The sequence below is a fragment of the Passer montanus genome, unplaced genomic scaffold (genome assembly GCF_014805655.1).
Source record: "Passer montanus isolate IOZ18808 unplaced genomic scaffold, ASM1480565v1 scaffold8, whole genome shotgun sequence".
Classification (NCBI taxonomy): Eukaryota; Metazoa; Chordata; class Aves; order Passeriformes; family Passeridae; genus Passer; species Passer montanus.
Window position 1 is genome coordinate 5,365,259 of NW_024373256.1, and position 19,159 is coordinate 5,384,417.

Here is a 19,159-nt window from a genome sequence, read left to right on the forward strand (position 1 = left end):
TGGAACATTCTGTTCAAAACTGGGTGAAGCCTGGGAGAAGTGAGGGTTCAACCGAGCTGCTGCTTGCATAAGAGCAAAAAATCTCAGAGCAGGGAGATTTTATTTTGTTCTTAAAAATATTCTTTGGATTATTAATTATTTAAAAAATATTGCTTCTAAACTTAGCTAAAGCTACTCTTCTCTCCCTCATATCAGACTGTATTAGAAGGATTTTGGGAAACTGCTTGTGTTCCTTCCCTGTTGCACATAGGGGTGTTTGCTTTCATATTCTAGCTGGATGCAAGTAGATTTTCTCTAGAACCACATGTTCATTGCTCTAAACTTTAATGTAAGCTCTGACTTTATCAAGAATAATTCTATGGAAACATTTCTCTATGGCTAACATTTATATTCATAACTATTTGAGTTACTGTTTTGCATTTTTCAACCTTTTCCCTTCTGTTTACCTTTGTTTTCTCATATTCAGTTGCAAAGTCTTTTAATTGTACAGAGAGATTTCTTCATGGCAATATAACCAGCCATCCAGAAAATACTCAGGTTTTTTCCACATGGACAGGGAGGAGATCAGAGTACACACACTCACATCTCACAGATGGCAGCCAGGAGCTTTCCCCAGGAGTGCTCGCAGACTCACACGCAGTTGTTCATTCTGCCAAGGTGTGCTCACTCTCTGATCCTACAGCTGACAGTAGATCCCTACAGGTTTTTTTGTGTGTGACACTTGGGTATGGCCCTGCTCTAGCTGTGTACCCTGCTGAGAGTATCATGAAGCACGTTTGTGCCCTGCTCAACCCCGTGGCTCCTCACAGGTGTGTTACTGGCATTCACTCACATCACTTTCCAGGACCCAGCTAACTTTTACTGACTCTATTTTCTTTTAGGCACCTTTCAAAGTAACTCAGAAACAGCACAATATTTATTCTTTTATCCTTAAATATAAAATGTATGGAAGCTGTAAATAAAGTAGAATCATTTGCACATAATTCCTATACTACAAAATATCATCCTCATCCACAGTGCAGCTGAAACTCTGACTTTCTGAGCTGGGATAAACAGCTTGCATCTTCTGACGTATTCTTTCACTCAGTCTGTCAGCTTTTTCACTGATGTACAGCTCCCAACAACTCGTCTCTTCAGACTTCTTTCTGCAAGACTGATCTTTGGTCTGTGTTGTTTAATCTCCCTCTTCTCAGGTGCAAAACAAAACCTCTGATGCCATCTGAGAATTCCTTTCACAAGTATGAAATTGGCTCTTGTGTTCAAAGAGATGATTCTTATCTGCTTACTTCCTTTCTGACCATGTTCTATAATGATCTGTTTATATGTAGAGTTCTTTAATTATCCATCTGTTCGTGCTGGCAGCAGAACAAAATTGAACAGGGGAACAAGCTGACACAATGTAATGCAGACATCTTACCAGCTTGTGGAAATGTTGGTCCTTACAGTCATAGTGAGATTATATATTGCCCTTTATTTGCATGTGATACAGTCATGGTCCATGCCTGTCAGGATTTGGATGTCCAAGTCTAGATCCATATCTCTAGATACTTGATCTGTATTCTGCATGATTATTGTTCTTCCATTTCTTGGAAGCCCTTGGCTTGTGGAAGATGTTCATCTTGATCAGTCAGTTCCTGCTGTTCCCTCTTAGGCAGCTCGTGCTGATTTACACCAGCTCCCCACAAATCTGGAAGACCCCATCAGGAAGATCTTTCAAAGGATATAACTGCAAAAACCCCCTCTCAGTTCCATTAGCACCTGGGTTTCATACAAAGGCACAGATTTAAGCATCAAAATAACTTTCTCTCAGAACTATTGAAGTTACTTTCTCATTACAGTGCTGTGTTTTTGTAACTTTGCCATCTGAGTCTACGTCATTATCCAAATTTTAGTACAATTCTCTGCTTTTCCTGTTTCCATTCTCTCAACCTTTGTAAGAGAAGATGAAGCCAAAGCCAAATGCCTAAGGTGGCTCCTGGCCAGATTTGGTGGCAGTAATAGTGTGCTCAAAGCAAGCATTTACAGCTTTGCACCTACATCTCAGCCTGCATCAGCTACTGATCCTGCAGGGCTTCATCCAAAGTCCTGCACCACAGCTGTTTTATTCTAATTCAGATTTTTTGCTCTTTTTGCACCATTTACCCTTCAATTCTCATTTAAATGTACAATGCTTGTCTCTAGCAGAGCCTTGATTCCATTTAGGAACTGGGGCTTGGGTTTTGTTTGCCTTCTTAAAAATACACCTCAATTCTACTGTTCTGGTCTGGCTTTTCTCTGTTTTTCAGTTAGTGTATTACTGAAAATGTGGCTCTTCCAATGCCTTCGTGCTTCTGAATGAACTCATCAGGAATGGCTTAAATCAATTGTTGCTGTGAGTCTAAATGCAAAGTAGAAGCTGAGAGTACATTAACAAAAAGCTTTCATTCTTGCACAAAGTTTTAATTAGCCATCCTATTGATCTTTCCAGTTCAGTGCCTCACAAAGGACCCAAAGCTTTCCTTTATGGACCTGTGTTACCATTAATTTGATTTCTTTCTTTTTTTTTTTGGCACAGGAATTCAGACAAAAACCTCACTGCTGATGCCACTAGAATTATATATACCAGTTATATACCAGTGTTATAGAAATAAGTAGTTTGAAGGGTAAGAAGTCAAAGGAGGAAGTACACCTGAGAAAATGCTCTGACTACAAATTTTGACCTTTGTTCAAAGTTGCTTCCTGCCACATTTTTGTTTGCAGCTCTGCTAGGGCATTGATATTATTGCAGAAGCACAGTTCTATGGCAAAGGTACTCATCTTTCTACCTGACTTTGAAGCAATGGCTTGCAGAAAAATAGATTATTTAAATATATATGTATATGTGAAAAAAAAAACCCAAACAGGCCTAGACCCTGGAAGTTTTCTTACAGATTTCAGTGTAAGTACTAGAACTGACCATCTTTTTTCTTCCAGTACTGCTAGCTGTAAGATAGGCCAAATGTGGGTTCTAAAGAAGGAACAATTGCCCTTTTTTAAAGAAGTAAAAAACCAAACCAAAACCCACAAGCTAAAAAGCAAAGTGGATTGACAGTTGTTTAGAAGAGCAAGTATTACTGAGACCCCCTGTGATGGGTCGGGGCTGTTTCTGGTATTTCAAGGTGATTGTTGGCACTGGTTCTCCTTCGGCACCTCTGTATGACTTGAAGTACTTCATCCTTGCACGGTTTATGAATACAAAGTATAACAACCAAGCTAGCACAGCTCTCACAGAACAACACTATTTCTGCAGTGTTCATCACAAGCTCGTTCTTTGCCGTTCCAATGCTCCTCTGCAGTTTCAGTGCTGTCCTGAAGAGAATCATGACGTTGTAAAAGAGGCGGCAGATGAACATCGTCGCGCTGATCACGTATACGGCGGCGTAGGCGCGCACGTGCTGCTGCAAGGCTGGAGCTCCAGCAGGTGCTTCTTTAGCCCACAGCACAGTAAAACAGAGGGTCTGGAGTAATGACGGGATTCCAAACCCAAAGGTGAATTTAACAATCTCATATTCGGGCCATGCAAATAATGGGTCCAACTGGCAGTGTGCTTCCAGGTGGTAATTATCAGTGCCAACCAGCACTGCCTCCGTCAGGGACAAGCAGAAGCTGCATGTGAGTACAAGCCCAACACACAGGATGGGTCTTTGGGTGGCTTTGCAGAGAGCAGTCCGTGGTGGAAATCTCTCCAGTAATAGCGTGAGAAGTGTCAAAATGAAAACATACTGAGAATTGAAATAACCAAAGTTGAAAAAAAATGACAGTACGCTACAGGCAAGGTGGGTTGCTGTTAAATAGTCAGGTCTAGTGATGACAGTAAAGGAAAAGAAAATCATTATGATGTTGCTGATGGTGAAGTGTAGAAGAAGTAAGTCCAAGCTTGCACTTTTGTTCTGCAAACGATTCTTTATGAAAATGATCAAAATACATATACCAGCTATTAATCCTGTGGGTACAAAAAAGGCAATGTAACAGTGCATAAATCTGGATATAATGTTTTGAGAAGCTATGACAGCTTCGATTTCTTCTGGGGAAACGAAAGGCTGGCTCTTGCTTGGGTAGCTGATCCACGTCATGTTGTGAGAAGTCATCCTTCTTTCCACACTCTGCTTATTTCCTGTTCAATGATGTTTGAAACGGAACTGGAAAAGGAAGGTGAAACAAGTTTTAAAGTACAGCTTTAATGCCTGTTTTTGCATTGAATATATTATGTGCAGTCAGGCATATGAACCATTTGTTCAGAATAAATGCAGCAATCTCTTGGTGGATTTTACACTGCTGTGTTATTACCAAGTTAGATTGAAATTATTTTTAACCAGAGAAATCTGCCTTTTTATTTTTGATGTGGTTTCTGCTCTTACCACTCCTTTCTCTCCCTCACTTGATGCAGCTCAGCTTTGTGGACAGCCAGGATCCAGCACGCTCATGTTGCCCGTGGAATATGTGGAATATTGGCTGTTCAGCGGGTGAGGAGGAGCTGGCTCTGTTTAGGTGGAGCTGCTTTTCCTCCCCATCTGGCCAAAAAAGGCCAAGGCGTTTTGCAGGGCAATCCAGTGTGTGGGCAGCAGCTCCAGCCACAAAAAGCTCCACTGTGCTGTCGCAAGGGTGGGAATTTTGTATCATTTGAACCCAGCTGCAGTCTTACACCACACACTGAGGAAAATGCAAAGATAATCACAATATGAGGCATGAGCCACATTCCTTTCTTTGTTTTAGTTTTGCTTCCTCTCTGTTCTGAAAAAAAGCTTTTCAAAGCTGCAGTCTGTGCTGAGGAGCCCGTATAAAATTAATGAGAATGTTTAAGAACTGTTATGAACAAACTGCTTTTATACCAAAACATTAATATACCAATACATTAATAACGCTGTCATTTCTTAGATGTAGCTGTTGCATAAAACAGCAAAAAATAATGCTTTTCTGCATGCTCAACTTTGAGAAAACGATTACTGGTGCATTATAAACCTGTTGATGAAGTTTTAGCAAGGACCATTTATTACAGCTGCATTATAAATTCGTGGAAATACGGAATTTTGAGAGTAATATAGTTAGGCTGTTAGCTGTAATGACTCTGTGATATGTTGATACAATGATTTTGTTACTGTATAAATGCTTGGAGGCTCCTTTTCTTTTAAGCCAAAAAGCTTTTATGAGAACATAGTATGTACTTGTGAAAAACTGTAATGGATATGGATATATGCATTTTCCAGACCACCTAAAAGCATAATTAGCTCAACTTCTAAGAGGAAATTTCTGTGCACCTTGTACTGATTGATGCAGAAAATAACATACCTTCTTTAATTGCAAAGATTAAATATATTTAAACATGAGATAATGAACCCACTATTCCTAATTAATTTGGAACGTCTGATTAAAGATGTTCCTCAGCTCCTGGAGAAAGTTAAACAAATAGGCATTTTTACAGTGTAGAGTGTTCTTTGGGGAAAAAAATCTTTTTTTATTCGCAAAGATTGCAATTTTGTGTTAGACTTTGGTGGTTTTAGTTTGTTCTGTTTTACCTAAAGCTCTTCTGAACAAGCAGGCAAAGACAGGACCATGGAGTTCTCCCTACAGAAGTTTTTATAAGTCACAGTGGCAAGGAATTGCATACTTAGTTGTACATAATGCCTTTTCCATAAGGGGGTTTTAGTGATGTTAACTCTTAAAATGAAAGTAATGTTAAATTGGTAAAAATTCATAGAGATGCATTAATGTTTTTAAGCAGTGCTCATTATAGATAAATCAGTGTCTTAATACTGTTTGACAGTTAATTTACGGTTGTTACCTCTGACACTACTTCACATTTCTGATGTTTCTAATCTCTCCTCAAAATTGGAATTCTAATACTGGTTTTAATTAGAAAAGTTGACTTATCAAAGTGGCTTTGATTAAATGTGTATGTAATCTTATATAATTATAATTTCATTTATAGAAAAGCGTGGAGTTATGTTTTGATTCAGCAGTGTTCTTTGTCCCTTTTTAAAGACAGAATTTCTTCTTTTGTAGAAAAGGTTATTTTCTGGGAGATTCCACTGTGGGAAGGACTAACACACCCAGGGAAGATGTTTTGTGTTACAGGTGGTCTTGCAGAGGCAAGGTTGGCTGGTCAGACTCTGTGCCAGCCTCTGAGCTGGGGTGCACCTTGTAGGAAAGAAATGATGGGCAAAACAGGCAGAAGTCTCTGAAGCAAGTTAAGAGTCAATATAGTTTTGAAGCTTACAAATAGATTATTAGATATGAGCAATTCTTGTGTGTGAAACTTCAACTTCTGCAAGTCATTTCTTCTTAAATACTTGGGAGGAGTCTCAAGGATGAAGGAAACTCTAATTCAAATTTTGATCTTTTGTTAGGAGGGAGATTTGAAGCTTAATCTGGTCAAGGATTGTGACCACTTGAGCATCTGAGAAAGTCTGTTATCATCCCACACTATAGATTCAAGGTTAGGAAATATTTACGCTGAAGGATTGTGACCACTTGAGCATCTGAGAAAGTGTTTTCACCCCACAGTATAGATTCAAAGTTAGGAAATATTTACGTTTAGAGCTGTTCCACCAGAACCTCCAGTGCTACCTGTAAATTCCTTTTGCAGGGCTGAATTCAGTTCTGGTGCTGTGAACATCTCCATTATCTTCTCAACAACTTCTATGGGCCACCTAGCTGTGCTCACTGTCCTTGCAGAGAACCTCAGCATGATTTAGCAACATTCAGCTTTTCTGGTAACATCATTGCAAGGGAAACAAAGGGCATAGTTTGGGGTTTCACAGGAAATCATGTGGCCTTATATCAAATTACAGGGGCGAAAAAAAGATACCAAAACTTGAATAAATTTGCTCAGGACCTGGCCTTGGTACTGATGCTGGGTTCAATTATGACCATAGCAATGTATTTTTAATTTTATTTAAATAATCTTTGGGCATTTAAAACAAAGTAAGGCTTAATGCAGCATGTTCCAGTAACTGCAGCTTACTGAGCAAGCAAGTGCAGCATCTCGGTTTCTCTTCCTGTCCCCACCTGCTTGCACACTGTGGTGTGTTACTGGCAGCCCAGTAGTGTTAAACAGAGGCTAAGGATGTTTTGCTCTCATTTGGTGTCAGGATGGATGCCTGAAACAGTTTCAGTTGCAACCACAGACACACACATTATTGTTAAATAACTAAAATTGATGCTTCCTCTCCATCTAAATATTATTATCCTCACATAAGTGTATGTCTTTTAAATTACCTCATCTGAGGAAGGGTTTAAATTGAACAAAAGGAATCTTTTCAGCCTAGAATTAACATGCTCACTTTGGGGAAATAGTGCAACTAAATATTTATAATTACAATCGGTGTTAAGTATCAGAATTCTGAGCTAAGGAAAAATTTTTAGGTGGCCTGTTTTAAAGGGAACACCTTGGGATTCCCACACAAACAAAATTTTGCTAAAAGAACAAGCTGTTTGCAGCTTTGCTTTGGCTAGTCAGTGTGAGTATAAATCTTTTTTTTTAATTCAATAAAGTGTTTATTACAGAAGAAGAAATATCTCCTAGCAGTTTGTAGCCAATTCTGAAATATTTTTAGTTTGGCAAATAAGATTAAAGTCAATGCCGTAGTTATTAGCTTTCCCCTTAAATTATTCCTAGAAGCGTAAAATAATCACAGTGATAATGTCAGGGACTCTTTTCATATTTGGTTCAGGTATCTCACTATTAAAAAGAGCAAATGGCAATTTGGAGCTCAGGTTGTGGTTGGAAAGGCTCCTGTGCAGGGGGTACAAGCACACATGGCCAGTTTTCCTACAGTCTGAAACACACGTGCATTCCCTCTGAAAGGGTCACCCCCACCTGTACATTTCTGACTTCCTGACAACCTGATTTTTTTTTCTTTTTAATATTTTGTCTCTTCATAATGATTTCAGTGAAATTTGACGGTACACAGCACTTTACAAGATGCATTGTTCACCACCTCATGAAGTGGTTGCATCAGGGTTTTCCAGCTGGGGTTATAAATTGGGCCCCACCAGAACAGCCTGACTCCCCTGCAGCCCCTGCAGCTGATGGGTTTGCAATAGTCCCAGATGGCACAACCTCTCTGGTTTTTTGGTGGTTTTTGTTTTGATGGCACAACCTCTCTGTTTTTTTGGTGTTTTTTGTTTTGGTTTTTTTTGGTTGGTTGTTTGTTTGTTTACATCACTCTGAGTAGCTTTAGAGATTCCTGTGACTGTGAGGTGCTCATCTGTCATGTAAAGCAGCTCTTAGAAATTACTTTTCCACTTTTAAAACATTCCCAGAGCATAAAATCCATGCTTAGAATAACAGTGGGATGAAGGAGCTCACTACTGCTGTAGTAGTATTAATGTTTGTGAATTTTTTCAGATTATTGGTAGTACTAATTTAATTTAATTTTAAATAAAAATATGTGTTGCATGGGAGCAGCAAAGCGTGGTTTATTTCTCACATGATGTTTTATTTCAGAATATTCATATGTCTGGCCACATCTTTATTTTTCAAAATACATAGAGTTTTCATAATTAAAAAAATATGGGGAATTTATTGTAATTTTCCTCTGCTGTGAAAAGATCTCATATTCCCTCAGTTCTTGTCTGGTTCTTGGATTTACTGCAGGGACATTCTTTTTTTTTTTTTTTTTTCCCCAAAATGCACGTCATGTTTATGTTCTGCTGTGGTGTGGGTGGAGGGGGTGACAACAGCAGACAAGTCCTCCACTCCTTCAGTGGAATCTGTCAGCTTACAGTGCAAACACCTCAAGACCTGAATTATGTTTTTTTCTCTTACAACATACTATGACATAAACTGACTTTTTTATTTCCATTTAGTCACGGTAACTATGGCAGAAGCCGGGTCTATTTCTGTTTGTTTTATGATTAGTTACTGAGGGAAATTTGCAATATGCTGCTTGGTTTATCTTTGTGTTGTCATGCTCCAGTATTTTGTCCCTTTATCTCAGGTCCCCCTTACTTTAATTTGCCATCAGTCACGTCACACATCCCTCCTTAATTTCATGTGGCCTCACTTTTTTCTTGTGTTTTTTTCCCTCTTTCTATCCCTGTTTCCTCCCTATAATTCAGCAGTTAAAGTAAATACGTTTGATTTTCACTTTCTGAAGCTCAGTGAATACATTCCTCTTCACTTCCAACACAGTGAGCACAGTGTTCAAAAAGCAGTTTAAAAATAGCAAGCTGTAAAAGGACTTACATTGCTTTCCTCTAGTCCCTAAGATTCCGTTAGGTTTGGGTTCCCCATCCCCACTTTAATGTTCAACTTTTGCAGAAGGGGAGGTTTCAAGGAGACTTGTGTTTATTTAAAGTCTAGAAGGCAGAGCTCCTAAACCAGGGGAGTTTCTCCCTGGCAGCCAGAACTCTTCCTCTGTAAAAGGTTTGGTAGGGCAGTCTTTCTGCACTCTGTCACCAGCCTTTAGAAGAAAAATATTCTCTGCTCCAGTCACAAAGAAATACACATAACATTGCTTGTGAAACTCTGCTGTTGGTAGGGATGTCCTGCAGTGACTTGAGATAGCACGTGATCTGGGGAGAGAAGATGTCCTTTCTGTTCACACTGTGTCTGCCAAGTTAAAAGATGGGGGGCAGCTAACAGTATGTGAGACTAAAATGTGAAATACTGTGTTCATCTTTCTTGTAAGAGCTCAATTCCTGCTCTTGGGCAAGTATTTGAAGTCGTAAAGACTTAAGAAATCCTACCCTTGTGGAAAAGTAGCAGTTCCTGAGAAACCGAAAGCTTTTGTTTTTACTTTTCTAGAATATAAAGGAGCTAACAGTGACTTAAACATAATCCTCGAACTGTTTCCTGTCCTGTGCAATGCCTGTAGTGGGTTACGATTGTCTGACAATGCCCATCCTTTAGAAGATTGGTTTTAGGCAGTGGTTGGAGTCGCTTGTCCACACCACTGAACAGTATTTCATCATCCACCTCCCATTGGTTCAACGGCAGTGAAGTACTTACTGGAAAACAGTCTTCACATTTTCTCTACTTAATGCCCAGCTTTATCACAAATGTCAGCTTCATTATACATTTCTGCTTTCTGAGGACCTTTCCCAGATACAGTATTTTACTTTGTGTAGTTCAAATGTTGCTAAAAAGGGAAAATTAAAAACTTTTAATTTAAAGCTAACAACCTTAGCTTTGCTGTTTGAGCCTCTTGAATAAAACATTGCATATTCAAAGTAATATAATGCACTTACCTTTTCAAGGAATTGTTCCACAGAAACAACAGGCTGAGCCTTCCACTGAGAAATGGCAGATGAAATACAATTATTGTTTGGAGCTTATAGCCCTTTCTGTTTCTGTGTGTGTATTGCAATAACTTCTTCAGCTGCTGTACATCACGGTGAAGAATCCAGGCGCTTGCTGACTGAAAAACATGCAGTTCTGTAGGGGAAACAGGAACTTAGCTGAAGTCATTCAAACCATACACGTTGCATGTTTAGCAAACCTATGGTTTCATCATCATGTGACTTTAAAGTTCAGATTCTCCTCTGCAATTAGATATTTTAGAACAGAAAAGTAGTGTTTGTCCCTGCCATTTCTAAGTGTGCGAGGCCATCCAGTGGATTTTTTTTTCCTGTTCATGAAGTAATCCTACGCTCACTGGCCAGCCTTTGCAGTTGCATTTTTTCCCAGTGCGCTGTGTGAAGTGCTAGAGGTCTAGAAAAGGAAAAGCCTGTGGAATAAATACCACACCACGCCCTTTGCTTAATACAACAAAAGCACCACACAAAGCAGGGCATGTCAAACCATTAAGATCCCTGCTTAAAAATAGGTGTATTTCTATTTTTCCAAGGGTCCTGGCTTTTGGAATATTCCTGTTACTGTGTACATGCAATAAATTATTTTTCCAGAGGCTCTGCAATGACCATGAGGTGTTAAAAGACGAGACTTGGAGTATGAAGGATGTTTTGGGTCTGGCTCAGCATCAGTCAGTGACTGTGTTGATGAATAGTGTTCTTAAAACCTCAGATATAAATAAGCAAGGAAGGGTTGGCTCATGTTTTTTTTTAGTGCAGCCCGTCTGGCTGGGATGTATCAGTACCATCACGTTTTCCTGTACCAGCTCATGGGGAAGGGCATTTCTCTTGTAACCTTTCAGTAACCTGCAGTGGCTTTTGTGGGTTGAGAGGGTAGTTTGTGGCCACTGTATCAGCACTCTGTTTTCTTAGCTTCCCACTTGTTGCACTTCAACAAGGCTCGCTGAAAAACACATGGAAACTGCCAAAACACTTCAAAGAAGTGAAATGAGACAAATTGTATCAGTCTAAATTTCAAAATCAGAGTTACCTGTGGGTTACCTGGAGAACATATTTTAGTACTTACTCTACATTTTCATCTGAAGTTTAGCACTACTGCTCCAAATACATCCTTGAGATTAGAGGTAGACTGGATGGAGGGTCTTGGGTTGCAGCAGTAGCTCAGAAACATTTCAGTTTTCAGGTTGAAGGTTCACATTCTTTGTGAGGTAAGTGTCCTCTCGAGCAGTTCTTCACTAGGTCAGGGGCTCTGTGAAATGTGATTTCCAATGAGCTTTATTCAGAATACTGTAATTCACATAGAGCCTTTGATTTTGATCATCATATGGAGCAGTTTGTTGGACTGGGTAGGTTGTTTATTTTTTCCCTCTTATTTACAGTATTTCCTCCAAACTGTTACAGACAACCTTGGGCAGGGTGGCAGTGTAGTGCAGGTGTTTTGTATGTAGCATTTCCCTGTGAGCTGTAGCCTAATCCAGGCTCATTCTGTTGATATTAAATTCTTACAGTCAAGAAAGGTAAAGAAAAAATATGCATTGTCATTACATGCAAATCAGGTGATTCTTTTATTTTTCTGTTGCTTTTTCAGTAAAGATGCAAATTTCAAGTGTCACCTTATTCTTTCTAGGACTGAGGGCTGTGCAGAAAGCATACCAAACTATGTAGGTATAGTGAAATGATTGTTTTGGAAATTACAGAAAAAATTCAGGAAGGTTTTGGTCATCACCTTAACTTTTTAGCTTCCCGAATGGATCACTTGTGCACTCAAGGCAATGCTGAACAGTTGCAACATGTTTTTGTTGCTGTACTTTCCGCTGAAGTGATTTGAATAGGCCCATTATTGATAACCCTAGGCTCTGCTGAGGGCAGGGTGGAGGGGAAACTAAAATTATTTCTTGGCTGAGGGCCAGGAGCAAACTGCTGGGGGTTTGTATCTTTCTGAATTTGCCTTGGGTGGGTGTACACAGCCATATCTGGCTGTGCCCTTGGTGTTTATTAGTAAAAGAGGCAAATCAATGACTGCACGAATGTAAGGAATATTCAAAGCACTCTTGACAAAGGTTTCGGTGACTGAGTTAATGAGCAGTCGGTGAGCAAGGAGTCACTCCCGTGCAGGGAGATAAGCCCTGACACAGCAGAGCTGGGGCCACATTTCCTGTTACTCAGTAACCTCGGCTCTGACAATGCACGGGCTGGGTAAGCAGAGATCCAAGGGAACTTATCCACTAAGACAAAATTGTATAAATAGAACCGGAAAAGGGAAAAGAGACAAGCTATTTCTTACACCTCCCATCTTGGAAATGTAATCAAAGAGAAAGCTCCCATCTTTAAAATGGATTCACCTTTACAGACATTAGTTCATACTTTGTCTGAAACCTGTATTTAACATCATTTTCAGTGGTATTTAAGGGGCAAGAACATGTTTTCCTACTTGGAATCAGGTGCACATAGCACAACACAATTTTATGAGAGATTCACATATGAGCATGAGAGACTCGCACATCAGAAAGCATCACTTTTTACAGGTGGAGCATCTTGGCTACTGGGAAATTTATTCTTCCAAGGTGATGGAATAAATGGAAAGCCAGAAGAGGAAAGGAGGTTAGAAAAGTTTCCCAACTATATTCTTTATTCTGTTTAGACTTAGCTAATTCCCATCTCGATAGCTGCAATTCTCCCTCATCTACAGAAACAAAAGAAATTTTGAGGTATGTTAAAAGCTCCCAGGTGGAGTTTCAGCAGCAGCTTGCTGTGCTGTTACTGTCACAGTTAATGTGTTAGTAAAAGAAAAGCAAAATATTGCTGTTGTGTGACTAGCTGCATCTTCCCTTAGAAAAAACAATAAACCAGTTTGTTTAATTTGCTTAAATGATCACAGGGTACAGTCATATGAGAATAGTGGCAAGCAGACTAGTGCTCAGTTGTATAAAGGTTTCATAAAGCTCCAGAAAACTGGTTAAGTGATTGTGTTTAGGATTGATGCATAATGTCATAATCAGTTTTATTAGTGATTAATGGATTTATTATTTTTTTGGTGTAATTTCTTAGCATGTATTAATTTACTTGCTGTCAGTGGAAAAGGTTGATGTGTGATGTTCTGGATAGGATGGAGGGAGGAAAGGTGAAGTTACAGAAGTGAAATAGTTGTGAGATGCTTTGGCAATATTAAGGGATTGGCTGAAAACATGTACAGCCACTATATAGTGGTTACCTATAGTGTGCTGTGGTGGGCAAAACTCAGGTTTATTTTTGAACACAATTGTTCATATGGTAAAATAAATATCTCCACTACTGAGTGACAGATGTTGCTATAAAGAAAGCAGATGTGAATTACTTTTTTTTTACTAACACCAATAATTTCTCTTAATTGACCCATATTACTGATGTGTTTAGCAGAACACAAATCCTGACAGTAGGCTTAATTTGAAGTGAAGGCTCTTTCTATGTGTGCCAGATGAGAGAAACTTCTTCATCTTGTGTGACAAACACTGTTCAGTGCTTCTGGCTTGTGAGATGCTGCAGCCCTGGAGATCTCAGTCTTTTTATTCTCTGGCTTCAGGCAGATCCATCCAGTCAAGTATTGTGGAGATGGTGATCCTGTCTTGCTCATCTTCCTTCTGAGCAGTCCTGATCAGCTGTTCAGCAAAGAGCTGCAATGCTCAGCCGAGCATTAGAGCTCCTGTTTGCTTGGTGCTGCATCAGCCAGCCACAGGGTGATCACAGATCCATCCTGGACAGAGGCTGCAGCAGCATGCAGTTAGTCCAAGGACTGGACTGGATTCTCTGGGGTACTGATTATTGTTTGGGAGCTAATCCTGCATGAGGAGCCCAAAGTTTATTGTCAGACCACACTCTTTTCTTCTTCTCTCAGTTAATGTATCTTTTCTTGCCTTTTGGATGTAATGTTATTAAGAAAACTATCCCTTTTGTAGAATGATAGGATTGTTTTGGAATATTAAATGACTGTTATTGCCTATACCCCAGTGTATTATGATGAAAAGCAGTTGCTTTGTTCCTGGAATTTTGAATCAGGCAATACACTGCAATTTTGTTTCGAAGATGTTTTTCATCAACTGTCATGTATTTCCACCTTAATTTTTCCTCTATTGTTGTTGTGTAAGAAAAAAATATCTTGAGTGTGGGGTATAAGCCACTGTGTTAGTCAAAGATTGCTTTGACTCTGTTTGTCTGAGCTTAAATATTGGAAGCTTTTCTTTGTGGTATTTTAAGACATTAAAATCACTTATATTAATGCAATACCTCAAAATTCCTGGGGGAAAAAAAACCCCTAATTTTTGAGAGGAATATCTGTTCGAAGGCTTTTGCTACATCGATGCACAGTTACCAGTCACAATGTAAAACTGTTCTTGTGGAAAACCTTGCTGTTAATTTTATATATGTTTAGTCTTACTTGACAGCAAGCAAATTGGTGTCCTTGATTAAAACATTGTAGAACATTAGGCCTTTGACACTAAAAAGGACATCCCTCCTCCAAAAAATCCAAACCCACCAAACCCCAAAACATGAGGGAAGTTGTACAGAGAACCAAGAATTGCTAGTTGGAACAAAGTTAAAGGAGTCTTGTTTATGGGTTCATTTTAGAACAAAAGAACCTCACATGGCTTTATTGTATTATATTCCCTGCATGTTTGGTTTAGGAAGGGATTTTTCTAAGTGTGGTTTTTAAAATGGAATTCAGATGCTTATGCTTATTTATAAGGTACGCGGAGTTACGTGGATTTGTAAAATTTGATGGTCTTACTCTCTCTGCTTGGATGGGGTTAAGAAGCCCAGGCTGCTGATGTTTATCCATAAGCACTGGGTATTAATGATTATCTGCACCTCGGAGGCTGGTTGTAAATCTACATTTCTTCCTATGCACAGTTACCAGTCACAATGTAAAACTGTTCTTGTGGAAAACCTTGCTGTTAATTTTATATATGTTTAGTCTTACTTGACAGCAAGCAAATTGGTGTCCTTGATTAAAACATTGTAGAACATTAGGCCTTTGACACTAAAAAGGACATCCCTCCTCCAAAAAATCCAAACCCACCAAACCCCAAAACATGAGGGAAGTTGTACAGAGAACCAAGAATTGCTAGTTGGAACAAAGTTAAAGGAGTCTTGTTTATGGGTTCATTTTAGAACAAAAGAACCTCACATGGCTTTATTGTATTATATTCCCTGCATGTTTGGTTTAGGAAGGGATTTTTCTAAGTGTGGTTTTTAAAATGGAATTCAGATGCTTATGCTTATTTATAAGGTACGCGGAGTTACGTGGATTTTTAAAATTTGATGGTCATACTCTCTCTGCTTGGATGGGGTTAAGAAGCCCAGGCTGCTGATGTTTATCCATAAGCACTGGGTATTAATGATTATGTGCACCTCACAGGCTGGTTGTAAATCAACATTTCTCCCTTTTTTCCTAGAACAGCCATGCTTGGTGCTGTGTGATTGCTGCATTCACATCTCAGGGTTCCTTGCCTGTGGTTCACTATTAGTGGTTTTATTATTGGCTTATTTGAGCACTGTTTGTAATGTAAGTTGTTTTATAAACAGTGTTTTATTATTATTGCTGTACAGTAATGTAGAAACATTACTATCTATCAATCTCAAAATAAATTCCTCAATACAGGTAAATCATCTGTGTAACTCAGCTACAAGAGCTCAAAAATTGCCTGTATTTCACAGTAATATTCTACTAAAGGGTGGGAAAAAGCTTTTCTAATAGCAAGTTTCAGTAAGAGAGCTGGTCTCTGCATAGCACTGCAGGTGCTAAAATGGTTATTTAATTGCACATAGGCTGGACCTGAAAAATATCAGACTTCTCTCTTAATTAATTTAGAAATCTATTTCACTGTGAACTAGTGAAACCATACTTAATTAGAAAGAATTACAGTGCTCTGGAGCTGAATGGGAATGGCACTTCCTTTGGTCTTTGAGCATCTTGTCAACCACAATGACTACTAACAGATGTTTCATGAAACAATACAAGGAACATGTGCTTTTTAATAAATATTACTTCTTTGCAAATAGTCAGACCTAGGAGCCTGGTTAAATATCCTTCTATTAGGTTCAAAACCAAAATTAACCATTGTTGAGATTGGTTTCTTGCAGCAGAATTATCTCTTACCTGCCTTTTCTTCTCAGCAACAGTTGGTTGTCCAAGTTGAGGACAATTTTGTTTCCTCTAAATACTTGTTGCAATACCCTCACTGCCTGCAGGCAGGACCAGCTGTACAAATCTGTGTTCTACCAGAAACTGGGACTGATTTTTTTTTCTCCCTAAAGATTAATTTAAATCTAACTAATTTTACTGATATTACTGCTCTTGGGAACTACTCTAAGAACATTCTGCCAGTGACCACCAGATGGAGTTTCTAAAACAGCTTTGATAAACCAATTCCAGAATTCATTTCAAAATGACCTTTTAGAGATTTTGGTATAAGAAACAGTACAGAAATTCTACTGATTTCAAGATCAATTTTAGCTTAAATTTGCAAATTGGAGGGAGGGGGCGGCTAAAATTAGGCTTTTCAATTCAGTTTGTAATCAGTAATAGTACTGGGTTTGGATAGCAGAGCTAGGGAGGAGCTACCGGGGTGGCCTCTGGGAGAAGCTGCCAGAAACTTGTCCATGTCCAACAGATCTAATTCCAGCAGACCCCAAGGTGGACCTGCCACTGGCCAAGGGTGAGCCCATCAGTGCCAGTGGCAGCACCTCTGGGATAATGTATTTAAGAAAAGGGGGGAAAGCGTGCAAGTACTTTTGAAACTGGATAAAAGGGATTCAGTTCTGGTTATAAATCTTGCTTTAAAGAACTTTTAATAGAAAGGGGGTTTTGTATGTTTTTATACTTAATTCATAAATGCTGTGATGATAATTCTGTGTTTTAACATATTTTACTACCATACTTGTAGTAATATGGAAAATCTGCCTGCTTCAGACTGTGAATGTTTTTGACAATTCTTGCAGATGTAATTAAAAGTGCCAGTTCTTTAGAAGGAAGGAATATAAGGAAATCACATGGAATTTCAAGGTAAGGGAAAGACTTGGTGGGAAGAAAGTGGGATGACAAAGGAGATAATAGATCCTCTGCTCTCCTGATGGAAAAAGAATGTAGTCAGCATATGTCAAAGTGTTTTGATATATAATGGAAAACTTAAGGAATTCACAGAGGAAACACTTCACTCTTCAGATTTGTTGCCATGGCAGTCTGCACAGCTGGGTTTGTACCACTAGATTGCTTTCACTTGGAAGAAGTATTGCACAAGATACTCAAGAAATACACAAGTTTTTGCTAATTAAGAGACTACAGAAATTAATTTAGGAGCAGATGTTTAGGATTCATCAGTGCGTTGAGCACTTCACAGCTGCAGAAACTTAGGCAAGAATCAATTCCTCTCTGAGTCCTCAGCAAACAGTGGAACTGAGAGTGGCACTTGGGCAGGTTCTGCTTTTCTTGGGTCTCACCAGTCCTATGCTGCTGCAGTGAAGCTCATGAGGTGTCTCCAGCCCAGACACTGGGCTGCTTTCATTTTTATTAAGTAGTGATAAATGGGGCATTGCTGATGCACTTACCCACAGCACAAAACCAATTTAATTGAATCTTAGTTTTAAACAAGGAAAAAAAAGGTGTTACTTCCTTCTGAGGTTTGTGGTAGCAGTGTTGTATTTTCTTCACAACCTTGGGAAAATATTATCCTATTATATAGTAGTTGAGCATTTTTTTGGGTGCTCCAAAATGTAGTTGACTTCTGTGATGTCTCTGTATTGACGGGTAATGGCAGATTCAGGTGCCACGTCAGCCTGGTTTGTAGTGGTGTAAACGTCTTGACTTTGTTGTACCTGATCAGCTCTTTTTATTTGCATTTACGTAGTTTTTCATGCTTAAAAAACCTTTGTGAACTTGCTGCTTATTAACTAACTGTTCTCACTGAAAATGCTTCAGTCTGTGTTGTATGTGAGGGGTTTTACTAATCCAGCTGAGAAGCAGCCTTTTTGTTGGTTGTGTCCAAAAGCTCTGTGGAATGAAGGATCAGAAATCACTGCTCTGTACTTGTTTAGAGATGCTGGCTCTCCTCTTCAAGAAAACACCCTTTAAAGCACAGTGTGGAAGTAAGGGGATCCTGTCAGACACTAGACTGATTAAATGGTGGAATATTGCAACTTCCACTCTGACAGTTGTCATTTTCATTTATTTCTGACTGAGACATAAAACTAACAAGTGGCTTAGAAGTGGACTGAGAGTTTTTGAAAAGAGTTTACCATTTCTGTAATTTCAAATAGAGTTTGCTATCACTACTGTCTTCCTACATTTCATAGAACACCAAAAGAGAACAAGTGAATAATTTTGAAAGCACAGCCAAGAAAATATTGTCATATATGTAGGGTAAACGAACTGATCCATGGGGAGTAATCTTTTGGCTACGTGCAGTGGTTACTGCAATGAATGTGTTACAAGGTATCTTAGATTCTTAAAAGCTGTGTTTTCTTTGGGATGCCAGAGGTGTGGGTTGTTTTATTATGTTGTTCTGAGAACCAAGAGAATTTCTGCAGGAAGCTGATTGTGGCAGCACAAAGGAAAGGAAGTTGTCAGGATGTGGCCAATGTTTGCATTGATCTCCAGGTGCACTGTTACTCTGCCTCATTAATTGCAGGATTCTTTATTCTGAAAAAAGTCAGGCGGGGTATGTGCCTTTCACCTTTCATTCCCAGCCAACTTCATGCTGATGAAAAATGAGATTTTAATAATGTCAAATTAAGGCCTGGAAATTTCACATGCAACTCATGCAATTTGTTATGTTTTGATTCAGTGAAGCCACATAGGTTTAACATTGTCTACAACAGGTTTTTATCAAGAAAGCGAATAAAAAAAAATCACACA

The 19,159-nt window shown here is 39.0% G+C and overlaps 1 protein-coding gene across 2 annotated transcripts; it reads right to left on the reverse strand.

The window, feature by feature from the left end:
• Nucleotides 1-311: 311 nt before the first annotated feature.
• On the reverse strand, nucleotides 312-10,552 carry LOC120513325. Of its 2 annotated transcripts, XM_039732651.1 has the most exons (3): nucleotides 10,210-10,552; nucleotides 9,971-10,100; nucleotides 312-4,157 (listed from the first exon to the last, which is right to left on the reverse strand). In XM_039732651.1, the coding sequence occupies exon 3, from the start codon at nucleotides 4,104-4,106 to the stop codon at nucleotides 3,090-3,092; it is 1,017 nt and encodes a 338-aa protein (XP_039588585.1). In that variant the 5' UTR covers nucleotides 4,107-4,157; nucleotides 9,971-10,100; nucleotides 10,210-10,552; the 3' UTR covers nucleotides 312-3,089. The 2 variants fall into 2 exon arrangements, with proteins under 2 accessions (XP_039588585.1, XP_039588583.1); XM_039732649.1 differs by lacking the exon at nucleotides 9,971-10,100 and having other exon boundaries at nucleotides 313-4,157.
• Between the last annotated feature and the right edge of the window lie 8,607 nt (nucleotides 10,553-19,159).